General features: G+C 43.1%; 1 protein-coding gene across 1 annotated transcript; it reads left to right on the top strand.

The window, feature by feature from the left end:
• On the top strand, positions 1-25,665 carry LOC128121912 (myosin-1). The gene is made up of 40 exons (XM_052756990.1): positions 1-326; positions 579-611; positions 1,998-2,241; positions 2,335-2,478; positions 2,596-2,752; positions 3,949-3,976; positions 4,733-4,847; positions 4,942-5,034; positions 5,148-5,211; positions 5,862-5,960; positions 6,049-6,152; positions 6,271-6,409; positions 6,626-6,744; positions 6,833-6,982; positions 7,780-7,950; positions 9,396-9,708; positions 9,800-9,876; positions 10,996-11,083; positions 11,171-11,288; positions 11,551-11,674; positions 11,761-11,897; positions 11,995-12,250; positions 13,745-13,987; positions 14,098-14,274; positions 15,040-15,185; positions 15,263-15,353; positions 15,444-15,833; positions 16,394-16,520; positions 18,121-18,239; positions 18,440-18,636; positions 20,187-20,370; positions 20,644-20,809; positions 20,897-21,021; positions 21,442-21,750; positions 21,835-22,038; positions 22,335-22,460; positions 22,548-22,718; positions 23,189-23,293; positions 23,410-23,505; positions 25,347-25,665. Exons 3-40 carry the CDS (start codon positions 2,038-2,040, stop codon positions 25,497-25,499), a joined length of 5,829 nt encoding a protein of 1,942 aa, XP_052612950.1. The 5' UTR covers positions 1-326; positions 579-611; positions 1,998-2,037; the 3' UTR covers positions 25,500-25,665.
• Positions 25,666-27,730: the final 2,065 nt, after the last annotated feature.

Genomic DNA, 27,730 nt, shown 5'->3' with positions numbered 1-27,730 from the left:
CAAAGTCCAGGGATTCCAGAACTCAGCAGTCTTTAAAACAACACCTTACATTATTCCAAGGACGGATCGTTTTCCTATCACCAACAACTCAAATTATTTATAGGAGATTGGTTCATATACTTAACCCAATGTGAGAGGGAATATTTCTAATTATATCCAAACATCTTTAATATGAGGGGAATTAGGCTTGGAGACCTTCATTGCCAAAAACACGTTTTGCCAAATATGTTTTAAGAAAGAGGAGGAGGTTACGTGTTTTCCATATTTGATCCTATAAAAGTACCCTTGGAATGAGAATGACTTGTCTTTCCTCATAAAGCTTCAAGGTAAGAGTGTGTGAGGACAGGGCTCTGTGTGGACGGGAAGGGATGCCTGGCTGCTAGTGTGCATGCCACACATCCTGGCTCCCACTGCCCCTGGCAGGCCTTCCCACTGGAAGCACCAACTTACTCTGTAGCAATTGTAATTAGATGTTGTGGTCTTCCCAGTCCTTTGCTGGTTTCTTCAGATAAGAACTGTGCTCTGATTGGGAGTCACTAGCATTTAATGAGAAGGCATTTTTTTTTTTTTAATTACAGTTCTGACCCACCGTTGAGGTTACATCACTAAAGGTAAGGAATTCTTTTCTTTTTTCTTTTCTTCTTCATTCTGAGTGCAAGAAATCTTCTTTAGCATTTGGAAAGTGTCTGCTGGGGTTGAAAAATGAAAAGCATTTCAATGTCATGGCTGACCATGCTTCTCTTGGAAAACTCCAAGGGGACTTAGGAAACTAGATCTCACTAACCCAGATCCTTTGCAGTGTATGAGAGCCTTTCTCAGAGTCTTGGGAGCTTTGTGCATGAGGTTTTTCTATATCTACTTTTGTAGTTTGTCTTTCAAGTGATTACAGCATGCAATGTAACACAGTTTACTCATTTAAAAGGAAAAAAACATAAGCATCTTATGCTACAGCTTTTAGCACTAATTAATAAGAACTGTGAGATGATGTCTAGATAGACAGAATGTATCAACCCTTGCCTTACCAAAGTGTAAATCTGCAGATTGCCTCATAATCAGTCAAGTAAAAATTTAAATATTGAGAAAATGGTTTCAGCAAGACAAAGCACTTTAATTTTGATACCAGTTATTGCAGTTTGAAGGGAGAAATGTGGAAAAGTTTACACAACGGAGCTTTCCCAGGAGAGGTATCATTTAAAATTACAATACAGATAATGTATGAAGCCTATTGGCAGGGTTCATGAATGGCAAGAAGTGGATTTTAAAGGGAAAACATTTAAAAGAATATGAGTAAAAGAGGAAGAAAACATAATGAAGTTTGCCAAAATACAGGGATAGGATAAAAGGCCTGCAAAAGGATGTCGTTTTTAACAAAACAAGGCCAAACCAAGTTCTTCACCTTTCTGCTTTCTCTTCTAGTGTATAATCTTTGTAATTGCTGAGTCTCTAAGGGAAATAAAAACCAAAGCTCTCCACATACAAGGGAGTTCCTAAAACTTTAGCCACATATCCGGATTGTTCTATTACCAAGGCAGCCAGCTCTGAGTCCTTCTCAGCATCCAGCATGTGTTCTCAGAGGTGTGAAGGATGCCAGAAAGAGGAGGACTCCCTGCTGCAAGGTGCTGAAATTCCAATGGGAAAGAAAAAAAAAAAAAGTCCAAAGAGCCAGAGAACATTTTAGCATCTTCTTCACTTTGGGTTCTGTATGAGCCGATGGTAGGCAGCTTCTAAAGGTTAATATACATAACAAACAAGGCTCAGGAAGCAGCCTTGACATCTCTCACAGTAGGCGAGCCACAAACAGCTACATCCAAATGCATGATTAAGTACTTGTCAGCACTGGCATGGAACAGACAGTCTGACATTTCAACCACACCGCAGCCAGGGAGGTGGTTAGACGTGGTGCAGTGCATTCACCCAACTGTCAGGGAATGAAAAAAAAAATGCATGTGATTCTAATAGCCCGGTTTTTAAATTTCTACCATTTTTTCCTCTTCCAGGCCAGCTCTCTCACTGGGCTGCCACCCATAGCCCGCAGCCATGAGTTCCGATGCCGAGATGGCCGTTTTTGGGGAGGCTGCTCCTTACCTCCGAAAGTCTGAAAAGGAGCGGATTGAGGCTCAGAACAAGCCTTTTGATGCCAAGTCATCCGTGTTTGTGGTGGATGCTAAGGAGTCTTTTGTGAAAGCCACGGTGCAGAGCAGGGAAGGGGGGAAGGTGACAGCCAAGACCGAAGGTGGAGCTGTAAGTAAAACATCTGGACCTGGTGACACTACACCACTGGGCTAGTTTGACTGACACTTAGTTCCTAACCTAAAATCTCTTGTTTATGGACAGACTGTAACAGTAAAAGATGATCAAGTCTTTCCCATGAACCCTCCCAAGTACGACAAGATCGAGGACATGGCCATGATGACCCACCTGCACGAACCCGCAGTGCTGTACAACCTCAAAGAGCGTTACGCAGCCTGGATGATCTACGTGAGTTCTCTCTTGTGCCCTTTCGCTCAACAGAGTAATTAAGTTGTCTTTTTTTTTTTCTTAAATAGTAGATAATAAATGTCCCATCCAATAATTATGCGCTCCCCCTTGATGCAGACTTACTCGGGCCTGTTCTGCGTCACTGTCAACCCCTACAAGTGGCTGCCAGTGTACAATGCAGAGGTAGTGGCGGCCTACCGAGGCAAAAAGCGACAGGAGGCCCCGCCCCACATCTTCTCCATCTCTGACAACGCCTACCAGTTCATGCTGACGGGTGAGTGAGTTTTCATATGAACTATTTTTATCACCTATACTCCAACAATGTTAGAGAGTCCAAAAGACCTTTAGAAAGAGTCAATTGTTCATGACATTCTAGTTATCCACGAAACACGGTGTTCTCAAAAGTAGAAGGTGGTGCCGGGCGGTGGTGGCGCCTGCCTTTAATCCCAGCACTCGGGAGGCAGAGCCAGGCGGATCTCTGTGAGTTCGAGGCCAGCCTGGGCTACCAAGTGAGTTCCAGGAAAGGTGCAAAGCTACACAGGGAAACCCTGTCTCGGAAAAAAAAATGTAGAGAAAGGCAGACATGATCAGGTCAGGGGCTGAACTCTGTTGCTTCTGACTCTCCCTCCACTACCTCAGCAGAGCTTGCAACTTCTTCATGCGGCTCAGTGTCTTATAGTCTCCTTGCTCAGGAAGAGTGTGCTTCCCTCTGTGTGTTTGAATAATGAGAAGAAGGTACCCGAGGGACCCGGCTTGGACAGGAGTGCAAATCATGCCATCCACTCCCACACTGCCTCAGTTTAATGTCACTTGTACTGGCTACTTTTGGAAGTACTGTGATGTTTTAAGTCCTCAGAACGCGTTCTTGACAGTGGCTTTTGCTTAGTAAAGATGGTCTTTGGGGTCCCTAGACATTTTATAACTAGAAGTTTTCACCCCACAAAGGATTTCACTTTCAGAAGCCCTTTGCGATGTCTTCATGATCACCCTTTAATAATTCGAGGAAGGCTAATCATAAGGTTGTAGTCTGGGTCCACAGGACAAGAAATTCTGTCTTGGTGAGGTGAATCCACCCATTTAAAAATGAAATCCTAACCTTGGCTTGAGCATCGCCATTCTAACTTGTAAAGCCAGAGCACATAATGCATTTCTAGTAACAGCTAGTTATCAGTGGGAAGTGTGCCACTGAGATTTACAGAGACTGGGGTGAAGGTGTGTGTCTGACTTTGGAGTGTACTATCCTCTATATGAAACCAAGAGGGTACCCTTCCTGTGGTGATGTAGTTATGACAGCATTTTATGGCTTTCCTTCTTGACTCAAAAGATCAGAGAATAAATCCCATCTATAACTTTACAATAATACAATAAAAACAAAGAAAAAAAACTTCCATGAAAAATATGACACAGAGACTCAAGAAAAAAATCTACGTGACTAATACATGTGCTGACTATACACTGCTTTTCTTCTAGATCGGGAGAATCAGTCTATTTTGATCACGTATGTATTTCTCTTCTGAAACTTACTGGTGTTTTACTCTCACTGGGAAAATGAGAAACTCAAAGAGGAAATTAGTTAGTACTGAAAGAAATGATACAATCAGTGAGGAGCTAGGAACTGGTTTGGACTCACTGTAGAAAGTAGATTGAGTCCGGGTGTAAAACAACAATGCTGTAATATATTTTGCTGGTCAGGATAGCCTTGAGAGTGTCACATGGCATTCCCAGAAGTAGGGAATGCAAAATTCCCTCCTGGAGCTTGGCCAGAGCTCAGTCCAGTGCAGAGGATAGCACACAGCCTAATGAAGGTAATCTGGGGTTAGCCCCAGCCATGTTAGAGGAGGTCTGCCTAGGGGACTTCTAACCCCTGTGAGATCTAACTGGAGCCTTACCTCTAGTCTAAGGCAGCCACGGAATACACACATCACTTTGTGTTTCTTGCTCATCCTTCCATTCACTACACAGCTGTTGAGTGGCTGCTTGGTGGATTCCTCAAGAACAAGTCTCAGCACCTTGAAAAAGAACCTGGAACATTTTAAGCACCCATACCACATGAATGACTTAATAAATGAATTTACCTACTTGTCAGTGCAAACTAAAGGAAACAATATGAGTTATTTGTAGGATGAAAAGACCTAACCTAGACAACTATGAAAGAAATGTAAAGACAGACACACAAGAGAGTAAATACTGTTGGCAGAAATAGTTTCATCGGCCACAAAGCTTAATTTTCCACATACTGGTCTTGATTGGACAGTGGAGAATCCGGTGCCGGGAAGACTGTGAACACGAAGCGTGTCATCCAGTACTTTGCGACAATCGCAGTCACTGGGGAGAAGAAAAAGGAGGAGGCGCCTTCTGGCAAAATGCAGGTAAGTCTGACTGTCACGAAGTCTAGGCTCTGTTGGGGCTCTCAGGCAAGAAAGTCCTGAGCCTGAGATGTGAGGACTGATCTTTCCCTTACAGGGGACCCTGGAAGATCAAATCATCAGTGCCAACCCCCTGCTGGAGGCCTTTGGGAATGCCAAGACCGTGAGGAACGACAACTCCTCTCGCTTTGTGAGTCTCCTAGTCTTCTCTGACTTCAGTTGGAACCATAGCGGAAACACTGCATTCACTCCTCTCTGGGTGCTTCGGCCTTTGATGCTAACATCATCTTTTTCCCTTCCAAGGGTAAATTCATCAGGATCCACTTTGGTACCACAGGGAAACTGGCTTCTGCTGATATTGAAACATGTGAGTAACTGGACCTTCTAACTGGAATCCAAGAATAACAAATGAGGGTTTGGAGGAACACTCTGCAGCGCCTGCTTAGCATGGAGCCCAGAAAACACCTCTGCTGCCAAGCAGGCTTGCAGTGAGTGCCAGCCTTAGGCAAAGCCCACAGTGTGCTTTTACCCACCCAGGCATGAGCTAATGATTCTGTAGAAACTGCCAGGCATTTTTGGACTTGTTTGAAATATCCTGGCTCATTACACTTTCAAAATACTCAAAGAGCAAGGTAACACAGGTATTTGAGTTGCCTATGGGTTCAAAGTGTGTGATTCTTCCATTTCTGAGCCTTGGTAACTATTTCCCTTAGTAGCCTGTCTATTAGAATGCCAGGAGACTCTTGGAAGCAGCAGTTTCAGGACTAGATTATATTCTAAATGTCAAGGTTCTTCTCTAGGAGAAGCGAGCGTTCCTTTAGGCAAGTACATTTTATCTTCACTCTAGAGGTGGTCAGAGGGAACTCAGTGTCTGTAGAGATGTAGTGTGTGGTACCTCATGATCATTGAGCTATGATCTCCAGGGGTCAGAAGACTTAGCTGATGACTTCATATTCTAAAACAACTCTAAGACACTTGATGAGCCCCCTCTCAGATAATGTTGACTCTCCATTACAGATCTTCTGGAGAAGTCTAGAGTCACCTTCCAGCTAAAAGCTGAAAGAAGCTACCACATTTTTTATCAGATCATGTCTAACAAGAAGCCAGATCTAATTGGTAATAACCTTAAATTCATAAATAGAAGTTAGTGCTTTCATTAACATTTTCTAATACTAAACATATACCCTGAATCCTATGTACCCAGAAATGCTCCTGATCACCACCAACCCATATGACTACGCCTTTGTCAGTCAGGGGGAGATCACAGTGCCAAGCATTGATGACCAAGAAGAGTTGATGGCCACAGATGTAAGTCACACATTATGTATGAGCACGACAGCAATAGCCTAGTTAGGGTAAACTATGAATTCTGCCAAGTAAGTAGTGTCTTCCGCCCTTACATTTATCCTCTCTTGGCTCCTCATAGAGTGCCATTGATATTCTGGGCTTCACTTCTGATGAAAGAGTCTCCATCTATAAGCTCACGGGAGCCGTGATGCATTATGGGAACATGAAGTTCAAGCAGAAGCAGCGAGAGGAGCAGGCTGAGCCAGATGGCACAGAAGGTACCAAACTCAGTCAAAACCAAACTGAACTCTCTACGTGGGTTTACAGAGAAAATATAATCCAAACTCCTGTCTCCTCTGTAACTGAGCTACTAGTGGGCACACACAAGTTTATCCCCACACAGAACGTACAAAGCAATCTACTCAACACTCTGCCTCTGAGGATTATGGGGCCTAGAGAAGGTAATATTGGGACCCTGAATTATGTTTCTGCAGTTGCTGACAAGGCTGCCTATCTCCAGAATCTGAACTCTGCTGACCTGCTCAAAGCCTTGTGTTACCCTAGGGTCAAGGTCGGCAATGAGTACGTCACCAAAGGCCAGACGGTGCAGCAGGTAAATGCATGCCCTCTGTGAAGCACACACACCCAAGACCTCCTTGACATCATTAACGATGCCAACAAGAACTACCCTGTCTCTGAAGGTGTACAACTCTGTGGGCGCCCTGGCCAAAGCTGTCTATGAGAAGATGTTCCTGTGGATGGTCACCCGCATCAACCAGCAGCTGGACACCAAGCAGCCCAGGCAGTACTTCATCGGGGTCTTGGACATCGCTGGCTTTGAGATCTTTGATGTGAGTTGGTAGAAACTTCGTAGTAGCAGAAACATTTGCGAGTCTTGTTCCTGTAGTCATCCAGGGAATGCTATGAAAAATAACCACATTATAAATCGATTCATGCGAGAGGACTGGAAACGTGGGAAAGGGTGTGGACTCTGGAGTTAAACTCCGGATCTGTCATTTCCTCTCTGTGGGATAGTTGGAATGGCATGTGCCATTGCACCATTTCAAGGAGGACCTACCGATCTATGTAACACCCTCTTGCAGATCTTTTTGTCAATTATGAGATTGCTGCACTTAGAGCCCTTAGTATAATCCCCAATTCACAATCAGCAATCAGTAAATGATAGAGAAGATGATTAGCCAACAATAGCATCAAATGGTACTGGGAAAGATGATGGCAAACAGACACAGACACTGAGATTCCTGTCTGCTTAATAGGGGAGGTTGTCACTAAGGTGACGTCTGCAAGGACCGGGTCCAGTGGATGGAGACAGCAACTGAGTAAACTCAAATATGTCTGCCTAAGAGAGAATGCTATACAATCCGGTCAGTCAAAGTGACTGACTCTCCACCTACCAGTCGTATTTCTAACTGGTCTCATGCTGAACTCATATTTGAAAATCTTTTTCTATGAGCATATTGATAACTAGATGAAATTTTAATGAAGGGGTTTACTACAAATGGGACAAAAAAAACCCACAAAACCCAACCCCTCCATCCTAAGAGATCAGTTAGCCTTCCCAGCTGAGGAGAGGCCAGAGATGCCTTCATTAGAAATCGGAGGCTAATTTGCTTCTCCACTTATTTAGTTCAACAGCCTGGAGCAGCTGTGCATCAACTTCACCAACGAGAAACTGCAACAGTTTTTCAACCACCACATGTTCGTGCTGGAGCAGGAGGAGTACAAGAAGGAAGGCATTGAGTGGGAGTTCATCGACTTTGGGATGGACCTGGCCGCCTGCATCGAGCTCATCGAGAAGGTTAGTATACCCTTTTCAGATCACAGTTGTATGGTGTGTAAACAAAAGCCAATAAAAACCTTGGTGTGCCGGGCGGTGGTGGCGCACGCCTTTAATCCCAGCACTCGGGAGGCAGAGGCAGGTGGATCTTTGTGAGTTCGAGGCCAGCCTGGTCTACAGAGCGAGATCCAGGAAAGGCGCAAAGCTACACAGAGAAACCCTGTCTCGAAAAACAAAAACAAAAACAAAAAAAAAAAAAAAAAAAAAAAAAACCTTGGTGTGTGTGATGGCAGAAGATTGCTACCTATACACAAAATGAGGGAAGTATGCTGGTAACATGATACAGAATTTTTTCTTTTAAAAAAATGTTCGTTCTCTGACAGTTTTGCAGACACATATATAATATATGTTGTATATAACATATTTTGGTTATTCCCGTCCCACATTACCATCGTTTGCCCCTCCCCCAAACACACACCAACTCTGGACTCCTTCTCCTCAACAAGTCTTTCTCCTTTTTTTTTTTAATTTTTAAAATATTTTTTAGATCCACTGAGTTTCCATGAGCATGCATGAGCATGGGAGGAGGGGATGGATGGCTTACCACACCATGGGCAGCTTACCAGTGGCGACACCACGGAAGAAGAGACCCCCTTCTTCCCAGCTGCCACTGACTGCTTGTAGCTCCTCAGGGAAGGGCGGGGCCTATGAGACCTCCCATCCAAGGTGAAAGGTTAACAGTCCCCATCTCCTGCAGGTGTTGGACAAGTAACCACAGCTACTGAGTTCATGAGTTCCATGGTCAGCTACGTCACATCCAGATGACAGTGTTTCACAGCACCCATCCCCCATCTTCCAACTCCTTCATTCTTCTTGTTCCCCACATTCGAGACAGAATGTGTTCTAAAGAGTCCAGAATTCTATGTCTACCCAGAGTTTACAACCAAAGCCTTAACGCTGAAAGCTATTTCCATGTAAAAAATTTAGCACTTATTAGAATAGTTTTACTTACTTCTCTGACATCCTTAGATTCACTCCTATTGACCTCTGAAATACAAATTTCTAATGCTGTAGACAGAGACGTCCAAACTCCAGCTGTGTCAAAGTCACACCAAGCACTGAACACAGTGTCCCCTGCTCTCACCCCCGTGAGTACTTTACAGCAAATGCTGAATAAGCCATGGAGTCTGCATTGTTAGGAAGGGATTCTAGTGCCACCAGTTAGGAAGCCACACTTTGAGAAGTACTGCTCCAAGACTTTTTGGGTAGACACAAAGTCCAGAAAAGCCTATCTGTCTTTCTTTGTCATAGCTAAGAGTCTCGTTAAGTCAGTAACCTCTGACCAAACAAATGAGTTTTCATTAGCTCCGTGGAACTGAAGTCTGAATCTAGCCCTTCACGTCATCTGTCACTTCTGTGAGCAGACAGATTTCATGTGGCATTTGTTTCTGTATTTATCCTTCTAGCCAATGGGTATCTTCTCCATCCTGGAAGAGGAGTGCATGTTCCCCAAGGCAACAGACACCTCCTTCAAGAACAAGCTCTATGAACAGCATCTTGGAAAGTCCAACAACTTCCAGAAGCCCAAGCCCGCCAAAGGCAAGGCCGAGGCCCACTTCTCGCTGGTGCACTACGCGGGGACCGTGGACTACAACATCGCCGGCTGGCTGGACAAGAACAAGGACCCCCTGAATGAGACGGTGGTGGGGCTGTACCAGAAGTCTTCAATGAAAACTCTGGCTTACCTCTTCTCTGGGGCAGCAGCAGCTGCTGAAGCAGGTGATTGTCAATCAGCGATTTGTATGTAATGTGGAAATTCTAAGTGGAGAAGCCTGGCTTCTGACTCTCTGCGCTTTCCTTGCTCCCTCAGAGTCTGGTGGCGGTGGTGGAAAGAAAGCCGCTAAGAAGAAGGGTTCTTCTTTCCAGACCGTGTCTGCTCTCTTCAGGGTACAAATTTCATTTTCTCCCTAAATAGGTTTAGGATGTTAGAGTTCACGCGGATGTGTATGGGGGGTGGGGTGGGGCAGTGGATAGTGTCTCAAAAAGCTCTGGAACTGGATGTGATGTAGGTGGGATGGGGTGGGGTGGGTCAGCTGACAGTGGTAAACCTGATTTTTAGGGAAGGTCAGAATAGCTTTGAAGAAATGCCTCATTAAATAAGATAAGGGTCAGGAGTGAGTTACAGAAGCTTCAGATGGAAACACTCCATTTGGGAAGTCGGCAGTGAGGTCATTTGGCATTTAAAAATCTCCAACAGGAGAGGACTGCATATATCATGAGTTTTCTAGAACTTCGGAGAGCTTCCAAGTGATTTAGATTCCTAAGTGTATACTAGCGGAGGCCTCCAATGAGTAGATTTGAAAGTGGAGGACAGGTGAGCGGTGGACGGAATTGGAGTGTGAGTCAGAGGAAGGGAATATAAGAAACCAGATGTGATTTTTTTTAAAAAAGTCTTCAAGGAAAATTTACTTTTTTCTTGGCAATCTCAGCCCTTAATTACATCTTGAAGAATGGAAGTTCTTGTTATTCTGAAAGACTCTCTCTGAAAGGTGGCAAGCTTTTGATATTCAGTAATATGACTGTTAGTTTTTGGCAGTTCCAAGAAGGAGGCATGAAACGGACACTTTCTATGGAGCTAGTAGGATGACACAGCTGTGTGGTAGGATAAGAAAAGAGCTTGTGAAAGGAAAGTAAGAAATGGGAGGTCTGGAGGCAACATTGGATTAGGAGCAAATCCAGACCAAGGATCTCAATATGTGGTTCGTGTATGGATGGGGCACCTTTGTATGTTTGCAGTGCCATGATAAATACATAACACATGCCAAGAAATTCATCAGCAGTGAGCAGCCACCTCAGCAGCTGACAGGGAAACATGCTCCTGGTGTACAAAACAGAAACCAGGAGGGCATGTCAAGAACTTAGAAATTCCAGATGTGACTCTGGAAAATCCAAACCTTGATACTGTTCAACAGAACTGAACCAGAGTGGTGGCCCATGGCCGTTATGTCTGTAAATATGAGTGTTTGAAACAGTACACATTAAACAAGATATTCTATGACTCCATAGGAGAATCTGAATAAGCTAATGACCAATCTGAGGAGCACCCACCCCCACTTTGTACGCTGCATCATCCCTAATGAAACTAAGACTCCTGGTAAGACACTTCCGGTATCTACCCAGACATGTCCCAGTGTGTTTGCTTTAGAGCCTTGACCGTGAAACACATGTGTATTTTTTCCAGGTGCCATGGAGCATGAACTGGTCCTGCACCAGCTGAGGTGTAACGGGGTGCTGGAAGGCATCCGCATCTGCCGGAAGGGGTTCCCAAGCAGGATCCTCTATGCAGACTTCAAGCAGAGGTTGGATATTTTTCACTGTGGATTACTTTTAGGTTTTTGCTATTGCTTTTTCCTTTTAACAAAGAGGAAAATAATACATTCAAGTGACTTGGGGACACACTGTGGTGTGTTCTTTGACTATACAAAGAATAGATAAAGGGTAATATGGTTTCTTTTTTTTTTTTTTTGTTAGACTACCCAACAGCTTTGGTGTTTCTATGGTAGGGAGATTCCTATGGTAGGGAGACAACAGCTATGTCATTTATTTGGTTGGTTTAAACAGATACAAGGTGCTAAACGCAAGTGCCATCCCCGAGGGACAATTCATCGATAGCAAGAAGGCTTCTGAGAAGCTCCTTGGCTCCATCGACATTGACCACACTCAGTATAAGTTTGGTCACACCAAGGTAATCCTCTCAAAATTCAGCCTCATGTCTTCCTGCCATTTGAACTTTGTATGAAGTTTCTGATCTTCAACATTGTCCGCAAACAGGTGTTCTTCAAAGCTGGTCTTCTGGGGCTCCTAGAGGAGATGAGAGATGACAAGTTGGCCCAGCTGATTACCCGAACCCAGGCCATGTGCAGAGGGTACTTAGCAAGAGTGGAGTACCAGAAGATGGTAGAGAGAAGGTGTGAATAAGAACAACATATTAAGTTCATTGTTCTAGTCTGTTTCATTGTGGTTTCCATTAGAATCTGACTTAGAACATTTCTGTTCCTTCCACAGAGAGTCTATCTTCTGCATCCAGTACAATGTCCGTGCCTTCATGAATGTCAAGCACTGGCCTTGGATGAAGCTGTATTTCAAGATCAAGCCCCTGCTAAAGAGTGCAGAGACAGAGAAGGAGATGGCCAACATGAAGGAAGAATTTGAAAAAGCTAAAGAAAACCTTGCAAAGGCTGAGGCCAAAAGGAAAGAACTGGAAGAAAAGATGGTAGCTCTGATGCAAGAGAAAAATGATCTGCAGCTCCAAGTTCAGTCTGTGAGTCTCAAAGCTCACTCTGATGCTAAAATCTCTGCTCAATGATGACCAAGAATGCCACAAAATGAAGTGACTGGCTACCAAACTTTTAAATTGACAACTCGTTTGAGTGTTCTGTAACATTCCATACAACATTGCTGGAAATCAGTGCAGTAGGATTCTCAGTTGCCCAGAGGAACAACAAAACATTTACCCTTTCTTTTAATTACTTTTCCTGGCACACTGAGGATGGGAAATAGGGGGAATACTTGCTTTCCCACAATTCTACCTATTGACAAATGCTAAAAGAACAATATTAGTAGTGAATAGGAAGAAGACCTTGTAATAGTAATATATCAACCCCAAAGTAATATTCCAAATTTTCAACCTACAGTCCTCTAAAAATTTTCTACTCAATTTTCTTTTAGAAATTTTAGACTACCTGAAAGAATTGGGACATGGCAAGGCTTTCTATAGGTAGTGTCCATTATTATGCACAGTATGAGATGTTGGGTTGATACTCTCACTCTGGTGATCCAATAAATATCCAGAGATTTGAAAAATAATGTGTGACCAGGTGTTACCATCTGATCTGTTTTTGTCTTCCCCAAACTACTGTCATAATCAAGCACAGAAGCATGAAAAGTTTACTTTTGAGTTTTCTGAATTCAGAAGGGGAAGCAACCAGTCCCATGGGGTCTATGTATTCTGAATACATAACAAAATGAATTGCAAACATCAAGGTTGGCTTATATCATTACTGTAGTTTGTATAAACTGAGGTTTTCCAAGATGAGGAGAAGTTCATCACACCACCAAGAATAAAGAGATTATTGAAGAGGGTTCCTAAGCTTGATCCAACTATACTACACACACATATATATATTATATATGAATATATGTGTTTATATTAGCAGTATTCCATCTACTCCCCACTTAATAACTATTTCATGTCTCAGAGTTTATATTCCAAATCCTATTTTTTCTTATGAGAAACAAGGTTAATACTTTATACTTCTCCAAGTACCTCCAGTCCCTATGACCCATTCTCCTTGGTTCTTCCATCCATTTTTAAAAATATAAGCTACATTGTCTTTGGAGGACATTCTTTCCTTTTAAGTCATTTTTTTGATGTTTACTGTCCTCTTAACAAGATCTTGATATTTGGTTCTTTATTTTAATGTCTTCTTTTGTATATTAAACCTTTATAAATGTTTATAAAAATAAACATTAAACTAAGAAAGCCAATTTGAAATTATATGCTGATGCATTAAATGTATGTTATAGCAAAACAATGGTATCATAGTTTCACAAGGGCCAGAAACCATGTCTTACATTTCTTTGTTAATATTCAAGTGCATAGTCAGTGCTCTGTCTATTTTTCTCAGAGGTAGAAAGCTATTTAGAAGAAACCTGATGCCTTCAAACGTAATTTGCTTGCTTGCTTTCAAAATATTAATATAATCTAAAAGGTCCAGGGAACTAAAATTTAAAAATGTCTATTATCTCTCCACAGGAAGCAGACAGCTTGGCTGATGCAGAAGAAAGATGTGACCAGTTGATCAAAACCAAAATCCAGCTGGAGGCCAAAATCAAGGAGGTGACAGAGAGAGCTGAGGATGAGGAGGAGATCAACGCTGAGCTGACCGCCAAGAAGAGGAAGCTGGAGGATGAGTGCTCAGAGCTGAAGAAAGACATCGACGACCTTGAGCTCACACTGGCCAAGGTTGAGAAGGAGAAGCATGCCACAGAGAACAAGGTATGAGATATATGCATGGAAAGTTATGACCCTTTTAAATTATGAAGTAAAACGTAAGAGCCAATCTATTAAAACATAACATGTAATGCAAAGCATGTTTGCTTCTTAAGGTGAAAAACCTCACAGAGGAGATGGCAGGCCTGGACGAAACCATCGCCAAGCTGACCAAGGAGAAGAAGGCCCTCCAAGAGGCCCACCAGCAGACCCTGGATGACCTGCAGGCAGAGGAGGACAAAGTCAACACCCTGACCAAAGCCAAAATCAAGCTTGAACAGCAAGTGGATGATGTGAGTCTAATACCATAGAAACCTTTTACAATTTTTTTATAATTAGGCAAACATGAGCTTGTCTCCTCATGATGCACTGAGCATTAACAAAGCCCTTCCCCCACACAAGAACTGTAGAGCATAATTGCTTCATATCATCTGTTATTCACAGCCACTTGCCTTTATTGATTATCTTATGAGCGAAAAGAATTCAAAGCAATGAGGGTTTGTTCACCAAGACGTCTATGAACAGAACAGTCTTTAGCTGAACTAGAGACACTGGTGGCTTCAGGAACACAACGGAGAAGGAACATATCTAAGTAGGAAGCACAGCAACATGTCACAAGGCCTCATGCACAGAGGGAGGAGGGAACACGGGTTATGTGTGTGGGCGATAAGCTGGCTGGACATGTTGACCTGATATCTAACAGAAAACTTTTGGAAATGTGTGCGAACAGGACACATTAGCCAAAGTCATGGTGTGGAAACATCCCTGTGCTGCCCATCATGTGTGGGAAATACTGCTCACAGTGGGTTGATTCAGTGGGAGATATAGAAACCATGATGTTTCACTCGTAATCCTGGTACATGTTACACATTTCACATTTTAAACACTGACTCTTTAGTCTAAGCACAGTCCAAAGACAGTACTGATGAGGAAGATCTTCCTATTTCATAAAACTGCCAGAGACCATCTGATACACTATGAATTAATGTCACCAAGTTTAACCTGGGGCAAACGCCACACTATTCTAGGGACTACATTCACGAATTGTTAACTTTTAGCTTGAAGGCTCTCTGGAACAAGAAAAGAAAATCCGGATGGATCTTGAAAGGGCAAAGAGGAAGCTGGAGGGAGACCTCAAATTGGCCCAAGAGTCCACAATGGATGTAGAAAATGACAAACAGCAGCTTGATGAAAAGCTTAAAAAGTAAGTAATGAGGATAAATGTCTTGAGGGAAGGGACTATTAATGGCTCTGTGATGGACACCAGGGCTTTCCCTATAGGAAAGAGTTTGAAATGAGCAATCTGCAAAGCAAGATTGAAGATGAGCAGGCCCTTGGCATGCAGCTGCAGAAGAAAATCAAGGAGTTGCAAGTAAGTAAAAGGCTTCCATCAGTCTAACTCATCAGGAAAAAAAAAATGACTGACCCAAGAAGCTGAGTCTGTACTTTCCACCACCCCCAGGCCCGCATTGAGGAGCTGGAGGAGGAAATCGAGGCAGAGAGGGCCTCCAGAGCCAAAGCAGAGAAGCAGCGCTCTGATCTCTCCCGGGAACTGGAGGAGATCAGTGAGAGGCTGGAAGAAGCCGGTGGGGCCACTTCAGCCCAGATCGAGATGAACAAGAAGAGAGAGGCTGAGTTCCAGAAGATGCGCAGGGACCTGGAGGAGGCCACCCTGCAGCATGAAGCCACAGCAGCCACCCTGAGGAAGAAGCATGCGGACAGCGTGGCTGAGCTTGGGGAGCAGATTGATAACCTGCAGCGTGTCAAGCAGAAGCTGGAGAAGGAGAAGAGCGAGATGAAGATGGAAATCGATGACCTCGCCAGTAACATGGAAGTTATTTCCAAATCCAAGGTACAAACATGATCTAAAAGTCCAGGAGATTTCTGTAAGACAGGTGTGAACCTGGACAAGTCATTAGGAACCGACAGAAGGAGGGGAATCACAAGTTGGGACTAGAGAAATGGGTCGTAAGCCTGGCGTGCTCACCTTAAGGGAGAATAGCCATGTCCAAATAATAAAGTGAAGTCTGAGCTCTTTCAGAAAACAAAAAAATATTATCCAGCTATACATTTTGAGGTTCTAAAATGCTTCATGTCAATCATGGGACTTTTCCTTTTTCCTTTAGGCTCAAACAAAATTTGTTTCTCACAAACATGTGATGAGCTCAATCAGGCATCATTATCTTACACCACAGCTAAGGAAATCTAGAGAAGGCATTGGATGCACAGAACAATGTAGAAGTAGTGTGCTCAGACCATGTGTCTTGTTATCCTTCCCATGACCTCTGAGGCTCACTATTATTACTCTGTAAAGTCAGTTTATTCTCAAACCAACTGCGACGTCTAGATCACTCAAAGTTCTCTTTGGTACAAAGACTTGCTTGAATGTTTCCCTCAATTCTTTGAATGCAGGGAAACCTTGAAAAGATGTGCCGCACACTGGAGGATCAAGTGAGTGAGCTGAAAACCAAGGAGGAGGAACAGCAGCGGCTGATCAATGAGCTGACAGCCCAGAGAGGACGTCTGCAGACCGAGTCAGGTAGGCTGTTTCTCTGGAACCCCAAACATGCCTTAGATTGCCAATTTGCTGAAAACTGTACTGAATTACTCGAGCTCATATGTTACTTTCCTTGGAGGTATCTCATTATTGGCAATGGCATAAGGTTGCTCTTTTACAGAAGATAGGTAGTTCAGTAGGTAGGTAGGTAGATTGGTTGATAGAGTTGCTCTTGCTTCTGGACATCCTACAGCAGGTTTGGCTATAACCAAAAAGTTATCAAATATGGGTTGGGCATTTAGGCACATATCCAGAGTTGTAGCCCCAGGGAATTGAAGTAGAAGGATGCTAAGTTTAAGGTCAACCTGACATACACTGTGAGCTCCAGGCCAGCCCTAGGCTACATATCAAGACCTGACCTCAAAATAAAACAAACAGAATTAATCAAATACAAAGTGTATCTCCATAGTAACTCTTCACTTTTCAAAAGTACTGTCACAAGCTAACTGGCATTCATTTTTCTCATTAGTCTGCATAATGTTATCCCCATTTGAAGATGACACATCATGGAAATGATGGAGAACTTTGTCCAAATACAAATTGCTAGGGATGAGCGCAGTTCAGCAAGGAAACAGTCAGGAGCATAAGTGAAGTTATGTTCTTGACCAGCCAGATTGGGAAGCCTCTGCATGAACACCTCTTACTGACTTCCCCAACTTTCTACTGAAGTTTTATCTCCCTCAATAAGAGCTAACATGATGGAAAGCTGGTTCATGGATCACATGGGCTATCAAAGTAACAGGCAGGTGACAGTGTCCGGGAACCACTCTTGCAACACCATTCCAATGTTGCTCGGTCTTGTGACACTCAAAGACTGTATTATTGTTATTAAGGTGAACAGGACATCCAGTATAAAACAGAAGCTATTCTCAGGTTAGGATGTTCCCCACAACTTCCCCTCTTCAGCACAGGTTTTTAGTCCTACCAGCAGCATGATCTTAAAGAGTGAATGCTTCCTAATAAATTTCAAAACAGGTAAGACTTGCAAGTTACTAATTTTCACATGGGGCACTGAAAAGCTTTCTTTGCCATTCGGTTTAGCAACTGTTTATTTTTCAGAACCAACTTGTTCCAGGGACAGAAAATGCTTGATTGTTTCCAAACATGAACATGCTTCCCAGAGCTTCTCCTGAGCATCAGTTCTGCTTACAGGGTCAATTATTTGAAGATTCTCATTCCTCATCCTCCCTCAACCCTGCCCCCACACACAAAGTCATTGCTTCAGGTGACTTTGTAACACAGAATCCCCTTGGCCAGAAAGCATCTGGGTGCCATGTCCATTCACTGTACGTTTTTCCCCAGGTGTTTCTTCATCTCTTTCAACTGTGATCAGATCATCTTAAATATCTCTCCAAACCTCCTTGGTTGATTATCATACACAGGAAATTTGGCTCAAAGATCCCCCTAGTCTCACTCAACAGATTTATTTGCTCATCAGTTGTGAAGTGGATGTTGGAAGTTTAATAAAACCTACACCTCTCACCTCGTTTTAGAGCTCAGCATCCTTTCTCTGCTCCAGTTTTTATTTTAGAGTTTTCATGTCTAAAGTCAGGCTGAGTTTTTTGGACCTTGGTCTTTTCAGGTGAATATTCACGCCAGCTAGATGAAAAGGACTCACTAGTGTCCCAGCTCTCCAGGGGCAAACAGGCGTTCACACAACAGATTGAGGAGTTAAAGAGGCAGCTTGAAGAGGAAATAAAGGTGAGCCAGAAGGATTCTTGTTGTTATGGTTATCATTGTTCTTGGAGTTGTTTGTGTTTTTATGTGTACTTTTACTCTGTGTGTGTGTATGTCTCTGTGTGTGTTTGTGTGTTTGTGTGTTTGCAGTGACCCCTAAAAACTTAGAGAATAAATACCAGTTTGAACATATAGAATTATGTTACTAAATTCTTACTTTTCAGGCCAAGAGTGCCCTGGCTCATGCTCTTCAGTCTTCCCGCCATGACTGTGACCTACTGAGGGAACAGTATGAAGAGGAGCAGGAAGCCAAGGCTGAGCTGCAGAGGGCCATGTCCAAGGCCAACAGTGAGGTGGCCCAGTGGAGGACAAAATATGAGACAGATGCCATCCAACGCACAGAGGAGCTGGAGGAGGCCAAGTATGTGCCTGACTTGGTTAAAGTGGCAATATATATCTATGAACATCAATCTAAACAGGAAGTACAAATATCTAGGTAGTCCATGGAAAGAATGGCAGAAGGAGAAAAGGTGCAAGGCAAGAGGAAGCTGAACAGTAATTTTTTCAAAGGGGGAACTTTTGACCTCATTCTGTCTACACAGGTGCAGATAGAATTGTAATAACTTACTCAGTTAATTATATACTCTTGTGTGCTTCTCCTCTCTCTCAGCCACTAATGGAATAATTGGCCTAAGGGTAAGGGTGCAAAGAGAAAAATAATCTGGATTGATAGGAGCTCTTTCTTTTTACATACAAAAGTACAATGTAGGAGGAAATAGAACTATGTGGTTAAGAACAAATGTGGGACAAATAGCCAAATGAATGGAAACACATGAACTATGAACCAATGACTGAGGGGTCCCCACTGGATCAGGCCCTCCGAATGGGTGAGACAGTTGATTGGCTTGATCTGTTTGGGAGGCATCCAGGCAGTGGGACCAGATCTTGTGCTCATTGCATGAGTTGGCTGTTTGAAACCTGGGGCCTATGCAGGATTGTTTGGCTCGGCCTGGGAGGAGGGGACTAGACCTACCTGGACTGAGTCTACCAGGTTGACCTCAGTCTGTGGGGAAGGCTTTGCCCTGGAGGAGATGGGAATGGGGAGGGGGGTTGGGGGGAAGGTGAGGGGGACGGGAGGGGGGGAGAACAAGGGAATCCGTGGCTGATATGTAGAACTGAATTGTATTGCAAAATAAATTAAAATAAATTAAAAAAAAAGAACAAATGTGGGGTACAGACAGAGATGCTGCGGTAAGGGAGGAAGCACACTGCTTTGTAAAGGAATAAATAGTCAACGCAATTCAAAAGTTCAAGGATGAATTTTTGTGAGAAAGAACCTAGGTAAGAAAGAACCTTACTCAACAGCCAGTTTAAGATGCTGCTAGGCATCCATTCTCTGAATAATGCACAACCTATATACTGATGAAATTAATGTTTTGGAAGATGCTTAAAGGTGATTTTTGAAATAAACTCTCACAGCTATATTTATATTGACTCTGGGAGAGATCTCTAATTGATGGATTAACAAAAAGCTGGCAAAAAAGAAGAGATACAATTATTCAGACCAAATCAAGAGTGTTTCATTTGAATTCAATACAGTCTACAGTGGAGTACTTAACATGTGCACCGGCCTATGAGAACACAAAGACTAGCAAGATACAAACTCTACCCTCTGAGCATGAAAACTCAGTGGAGACACAGACATAACTGACAGTAATTCAAGGTAGATTCTAAGTTCTACAAAAGATGTGTGAAGTTTTGGCTCAGACTCCATAAAGTGTGGTGATGATGAGATTTGGCTACTCTTAGCAGCTGGTGTCAGGAGAACCACAGTAAGTTCCCAGGGAATGCACTGGACAAAACAAGCTTTGCTGATTCAGGAAGTCTGGCCTTGGAAACACTCACTTGTAACCGTTTTGAAATAGTTCTACTGATAACTGTTCCCATCTATTATCCATATTCACTTCTCAGGAAGAAGCTGGCTCAGCGTCTGCAGGATGCTGAGGAGCATGTAGAAGCCGTGAATGCCAAGTGTGCTTCCCTGGAGAAGACGAAGCAGCGGCTGCAGAATGAGGTGGAGGACCTCATGATTGACGTAGAGAGGACCAACGCGGCCTGCGCTGCCCTGGACAAGAAGCAGAGAAACTTTGACAAGGTCTGCTTCCAGATCTTCCTTCTCCAGGCTTTAATGTGATCAGCTTTCCAAACCACTTAATCATTGTCTTCAGCTCGGCTGCCCTTGTCCGTTGGCAGGGACTGTGTGAGCGGGGATGACCCAAGCGAGCTTTATTAGTTCTTCTCTTTCATAATTATTTTTCAATCCAGGATCACTCAGATCAAACTCAGAGTTTCTAGAATGCATGGCTTCTGCCTTCTACCCCATCAAACTTTATCTGCTGCATTTTTTTTCTCATCCCTTGCTATTCAGATCCTGGCAGAATGGAAACAGAAGTATGAGGAAACCCACGCTGAGCTTGAAGCCTCTCAAAAGGAGGCCCGCTCTCTCAGCACAGAGCTGTTTAAGATTAAGAATGCTTATGAGGAATCCTTAGACCATCTTGAAACCTTGAAACGGGAAAATAAGAATTTGCAACGTGAGTGCATCTCACATTTTCTTTAACAAGAGATTTGAAAGAATGCTTTCCATCTCTATATACATTCCTATATTTTTTCCCTAACAGAGGAGATTTCTGATCTCACGGAACAGATCGCAGAAGGAGGGAAACGTATCCATGAACTGGAAAAAATAAAGAAGCAAATTGAACAGGAAAAATCCGAGCTCCAGGCTGCTTTAGAGGAAGCAGAGGTAGACATTCTATTGTACATTTTACAAGAATTACAAGAGGAATTAGGCTCTATAGGGTGCAAGGATTGGTGAATCAAGAAATAAAAATTATTCTTTGTTTTCTCCACTGAGAATGAAGATAAAGAATGAATATGAATACAAGCACCATAAGTACATATTAAGAACTGTGGTAGAAACAGAAAACAAAGATGAGTAAGAGGAGGGTCCTCTCTTAAGGGGAATCATTGGTCTGGGGAGATAGAAGACTATAAAAACAACAATTACACATGTCGGATATTTCCATCACAACAGAGTAAAAATGCATACAAGGGTTATGATGGTAGTACACAGACAGGACCTAGTGAGGAAGGTTAGTTTAACTTTGCTAGGACATTACACACTTTCATTCTCCTGCTGATGTCACCTCTTGCTGTCCTTAAGGCATCTCTGGAACATGAAGAGGGAAAGATCCTGCGCATCCAGTTGGAGCTGAACCAAGTCAAGTCTGAGATTGACAGGAAGATTGCCGAGAAGGACGAGGAGATCGACCAGCTCAAGAGAAACCACATTAGAGTTGTGGAGTCCATGCAGAGCACGCTGGATGCAGAGATCAGGAGCAGGAATGACGCCATCAGGATCAAGAAGAAGATGGAGGGAGACCTCAATGAGATGGAAATCCAGCTGAACCACTCCAACCGCATGGCTGCTGAGGCCCTGAGAAACTACAGGAACACACAGGGCATCCTCAAGGTAGGTGGCACCAAGAGATGGCCCCAGATGAGTGGGGTGACTCAGCCCGAGGACATGGTGTCTCATTGATTGTTTATTGCACAGGACACCCAGCTGCACCTGGATGATGCTCTCCGAGGCCAGGAGGACCTGAAGGAACAGCTGGCCATGGTTGAGCGCAGAGCCAACCTGCTGCAGGCTGAGATTGAGGAGCTGCGGGCCACACTGGAGCAGACAGAGAGGAGCAGGAAGATTGCAGAGCAGGAGCTGCTGGATGCCAGTGAACGCGTGCAGCTCCTGCACACCCAGGTGGGTATTCAAGTATGAAGGGGAAATTCTTGCTCATATCTTATCATATTTGGAAATTTTCCATAATATTCTTATGAAGAACTAGGTTTAACATGTTTAACTGGGAAGGGGTAACATTTATCTGATCTATGACATGCAGAATTGACTGTCTTTTAAAAATACGCTATTAACTCAGTTAATGTATGGAAACTCTGAGGGATGCTAGTCAATAATTAGTTTACAAGTTCATTTGGACATCTGGTATTCTAACTTTGTCCTTCAACATTTAGTATTTATGTGTTTGGTATTTTAAACAGAACACCAGCCTCATCAACACCAAGAAGAAGCTGGAGACAGACATTTCCCAAATCCAGGGAGAGATGGAGGACATCGTCCAGGAAGCCCGCAATGCAGAAGAGAAGGCCAAGAAAGCCATCACTGATGTGAGCAGAGGGCAAGATGGAGATGGCAAGTCTGAATTCTGCCAGGCCTTGCCAGCCCTTATCCAACTCTGTCTTATCACTCACCAGGCTGCCATGATGGCAGAGGAGCTGAAGAAGGAGCAGGACACCAGCGCCCACCTAGAGCGGATGAAGAAGAACCTAGAGCAAACGGTGAAGGACCTGCAGCACCGCCTAGACGAGGCTGAGCAGCTGGCGCTGAAGGGTGGCAAGAAGCAGATCCAGAAACTGGAGGCCAGGGTGAGTTTCCTGGTCAACATGCATTCTTCTCTTTCTATTCCAGCATGTGACTTTCAATACCTAAGAGTGCTAGACATTGTAGGGCATCCTGAGGTGAAGGGCAGATAATCCCTGTTGCCTGACAGTTCAGTCTGGGACACTTTGACTAAGACATCAAGAACTACAAATCAAACCACGGGCCACTTGGAGAAGTGGAAACTCATTGACTGGTTAGACGATAGGAAATATTTTTTAAAATCTGCCTTTGGGGGCTGGAAAGATGGCTCAGTGGTCAAGAACACCTGGTGCTCATGCATAGGGACCAGGCTCAGTTCCTAGTACTCACAACTGTCTGTAACTTTAATTCCAGGTCACCTGATGCCCACTTCTGACCTCTGTGGTGTACAGACACACATACAGGCAAATATTCATACACAAAATAAAATAACAAATCTAAAAATAATTTTTTTTAAATCCACCTTTTTGTGAAGGTCCGTGAACTTGAAGGAGAAGTTGAAAATGAACAGAAACGCAATGTTGAAGCCATCAAGGGTCTGCGCAAGCACGAGAGGAGAGTGAAGGAACTCACTTACCAAGTAAGGAAAGGGCAGGACCTCTCTGGGTTCCTACCCCTGTCTTCAAGACATTAAGAACCATATATACAGAAAGCAAGGGGAAACTTTCGAGAAACTGACACGTTAAACTCTTTCAGACTGAGGAAGACCGCAAGAATGTTCTTAGGCTCCAGGACCTTGTGGACAAACTACAATCAAAGGTGAAAGCCTACAAGAGACAGGCGGAAGAAGCGGTGAGTTCCGAACCCCTGACGTGCCTGGGTGGACTCCGGCTCACAGACAACAGGAGGCCAAAGTAGTTACAGGACTGAAATGAAAAGATAAGACAAGGAAGAATCAAAGGGAAATGACCTAGCAAGGGTCTAAGAACGTGATGCAACTGGCACTTCATAAGCCAGAGAAAAATGTCCTAGGGAGAATGAGGATGGGGGTACAGCTGGGGGTAGAAGGTGGACTTGGCATCTCTGAGGCCCTGTGTCCAGTTGTAAGCATCAGACTCAACCAATCAAAATATAGTCCCCATAGTACTCTAGAGAGGAGGAGGAGCAATGTAAGGAGTCTGGTTCAAGAAACAAAAACAAAAAAAAAAATGGAGGAGGAGAACAGTGCACCTGGGGCTAGAGAACCAGGCAGAAGGCAGGTCACAAGGTCTTCTGGGCCCTGGTAAGAAGCCTTCATCTTAAAATAAGTACAGTCAGGCCACAGAAGGAAGGGGTGGTGTTCCCATCCAGGCCAGGTGTGGCCTGCTTTATGTTTTCAAAAGGGTGTCCTTGCTACAACGTAGAGAAAAGATTGCTGGATAACCCAAGTAAATGTAGGAAGACATGTTGGGAAAGTTTCCAGGTGAGTCTGTGACTTGCATTCCGGCAGGAATTAAACAGAAAGAATTTATGAGATTCAGAACTGGTCCTGGAGATAGAGTAGGATTTGCCAGTAGGCTGCCCTTGGAGGTAAAAGGAAGCAAAGCAGGAGTAATCAATCCATCAAGTTGTGGTGTGAGCAGCCAGGTAGGTGATGTAAGTGTTAATGAAATGGAAACCTAAGGGGACCAGATGATCAGGGTGAGAAGCAAACAGGAATTCTACTTTAGTTACATTAAACGCAAGGCATTGTCATATACACAGTGGAGAGATCCAATAAGCAGCCGAAGTCTCATAGTAATGGAGGCCAGAAAGCTCAGGAATGTTTCAACCAGTAGGTGACAGCAGCACTATGTCATCTGAAGGAGTCAAGTGTCACTAGCTTCTCTGTGGATGTGTGTATTCACACGTTGCACATGAGGTCCTCTGTCCACTGGTGGCTTTTGTTTACCCCCTGACCTCTTAGCTCTGAGAGGAAGAGAAAGGGGAGGGGGCAGCAAAGGAAGACGAGAGAGCAGATATGCCCACATGTGCACCTCGCACCCACACCCTGGGAAGCCACTTAGCTTTTCTTCACTCCAGCTCTTACTTTCTTCTTCTGTGAGAGGGAGATGCAAGGACTTTTCTGAGCTACCCTATTTAAAGTGATTCTAAGCTCCATAAATGTTCTTAAGCTGAATGTCACATTTTGCGAGAGTTCTTAATGAGATGTTTTAAAAAAGAATGATTACTGGAGACTAAATTAAAACTGGCCTTTCCAAATTCATTGCTGTACCTACAGGCATAATCAGAGACCACTCAGACTATTTTAGAGAATAATAAACATGTTTAATATCTGAACTTTATTAAGTGAGAGATAATTTAAGACAAGTGGCAATAATTTATATTCAGTTTGGTGTTATAGAGATTGCTTGTTGGAGTCTGGTCCATCCTCAAGAGCCTTAACAGCAATGGCAACAAAGCCTGGAATGTGGCAAAGTTACAGTAGCTTCAGCTTTTCCAAAAGTTCAGAGACAGCGTTACCTGTGTTTATCGATGAGTTCAAAAAGCATAAGGGGAGTTAATAGAAGAAAAAAATTCACACACTTCTCTAGACTTCTTTGAAAATTTGCTGGAGTGTATTGGTTTTAAGCAAAAAGACACTCAAGACACACTGACACAAGAGCCTAGAAATGGAAACATTTTTTCCCTCATAAATGCATTCCCGTTCACAGGAGGAACAATCCAATGTCAACCTGGCCAAGTTCCGCAAGATCCAGCACGAGCTGGAGGAAGCCGAGGAGCGGGCTGACATCGCCGAGTCCCAGGTCAACAAACTGCGGGTGAAGAGCCGGGAGGTTCACACCAAAATTATAAGCGAAGAGTAATTCATCCAAATGCAGGAAAGTGACCAAGAGATGAGCAAAATGTGAAGATCTTTGTCACTCTGTTTTGTACTCATGACTTTTGGAGATAAAAAATTTATCTGCCAAGAACTCGTAAGTCTCTTTGTTCCCCTTCTCCATGCCAGTTGGTTTTCGTGTACACATGAAGAAGAGAAAAAGAGAGAGAAACATTTTGCTTAAGTTTATGTCAAAGTGCATAGTCACTGAGGTTAAACATGATAGAGGGTAGCAGGCCAAGCCCCATAAGTGCCACCCATGCCTGTGGGAAGAGGGTGAAGCCTAAAGGCATGCCATGGCATGCACAAGGAGCCTTGCTTGGCCCGTCAGCTGGCCTCTGTTAATGAGATTATTGATCTCCTTCATGAAAGATGGAGTATGAATAAATTAAAATAGTAATTACATGCATACAATCAGAGTAAAGATTTAAAAAATGTCTTTAAATACTGTCAAAAATATTTAATGCAAATCCTTCACTATAATGACAGAATCAGTAAGCCGGGGTTAGGATTTCTTGAAATAACAGGCTCTCCATTTCACAGTCATCAGGATGTAGAGACATGTGGTCTTTGTTGTCTACAGATGTTCAGACACTTGTTTATTGCACCTGCTCCCAGCTTGACATTTAAGAATGACAAGGAGGAATTAAGAAGGTTTCTCGTTTTTTTCCATCCTTTAAAAACTTCCGTCTCTTAGGCCTCCTCCGATCTTTGAAAGCACTAAGTCAATTAGCATATATATGTTGTATTTTTACATTAGTTACATATATACTGCGTGCCATTTTTCTGCTCTCACTAACACACACACACACACACACACACACACACACACTTTCCTTTAATGGAAAGTATATCTGATATTTATTAATTTCTCCAGCTTGCTGTGGTCTGGCATTATATAAAGCATCTTAATGATAGCATGGTTGAAAAGACTGCAAAGTGAAATGTGATACCTGCAACTCTAAATATTTTAATTGCCATATATTTGTTTAAAAATACACCTTAGGGCTGGAGAGATGGCTCAGCCGTTAAAGGCTAGGCTCACAACCAAAAATATAAAAATACACCTTAAATGCATGTTGGACACTCTAAACTTTCTAGAACTTCAATACCACAAAATACATGTAATATACTATACAGATGTGAAAAATCTAGGTAGTACATAGCACCTCACTCACCACTAACAGCTCATTATGTGAAATGCCCATAGTGACTTAGAAATCCTAGCTTTTGAGGTCCAAAGTACCTCTGACAATTAATGTATTGCAGCAAATAAAAATATCACAATATATAATTAAAATTTTGGTTGAAAATGTCAAATGACTAGATATTGCAGATCAAAGAAACGCTTTCTTTAGTGCTATGGCAGTTGTTATTATCTATACTATACTATACTATACTATACTATACTATACTATACTATACTATAACCACCACAACTCTACCTGTGCTGAGTGAGATAAGAACAGGCCTTCTGTTTAGGTCAATTTTAGCAGACCGTGAATAAATAAAACAGTAAATGGCTTTATTAGAAATATAACTAAGGTATGTTGAGAACAATATATAACCAGTTTAAAATGGAACAATGCACAATTAAGCATTTTTAACCTTATTACTCAATAGGTTAAATTGTCCTTGAACTCATCTCCTAGAAGATGCTCTCTAGGTTGATATGAACCTCTATTTGGAGCCAATGAGTAATTATAATGCTAAATCTTGAGGTAGGCTTTAAAACGATTTACAAGGTGGTTTTAACAGTCCTTACCACCCAATTCTCTGCCAAAGGTTAATACTTAATGCCGTAATCACATTGCCATTCCATCTAGCTCTTGACTTACTGGGGGAAAATGGGTAGATAAGTGGACAGATGTTAGGAAAGAGGCAGGAAAGGAGCAAAGGACCTGACGGTGCTGGCAAATATTAGCTGAACCTTCACTTAATCCTGATGGTGCTGGAAAACACAAGATGTCTACATACTGTTGACACTACCCCACCCACAAGCTTAAGCTGAAATCTGCATGTGCTCTCTCCCTCTCTCTCTCCCATCTCTCTTTCTCTGTTTCTCTCCATGTCTCTCTCTCTCCCTCTTCCCCGCTCCATCTCTCTCCTCCCCTCTCTTCTCCCTCTCTCCCAGTCTTCTCCTTTGTCCTTAGCTAGAAATAACACCTCTATCAATTGCCAGTGCTATGTTAAGACTTACGTCCTATACTATTTTTT

The sequence above is a fragment of the Peromyscus californicus genome, unplaced genomic scaffold (genome assembly GCF_007827085.1).
Source record: "Peromyscus californicus insignis strain IS unplaced genomic scaffold, ASM782708v3 Scaffold_3__1_contigs__length_106647218, whole genome shotgun sequence".
Taxonomy (NCBI): Eukaryota; Metazoa; Chordata; class Mammalia; order Rodentia; family Cricetidae; genus Peromyscus; species Peromyscus californicus.
Note: the sequence above shows the minus strand (reverse complement) of the source record. Positions and strands in the feature narration are given on the sequence as shown.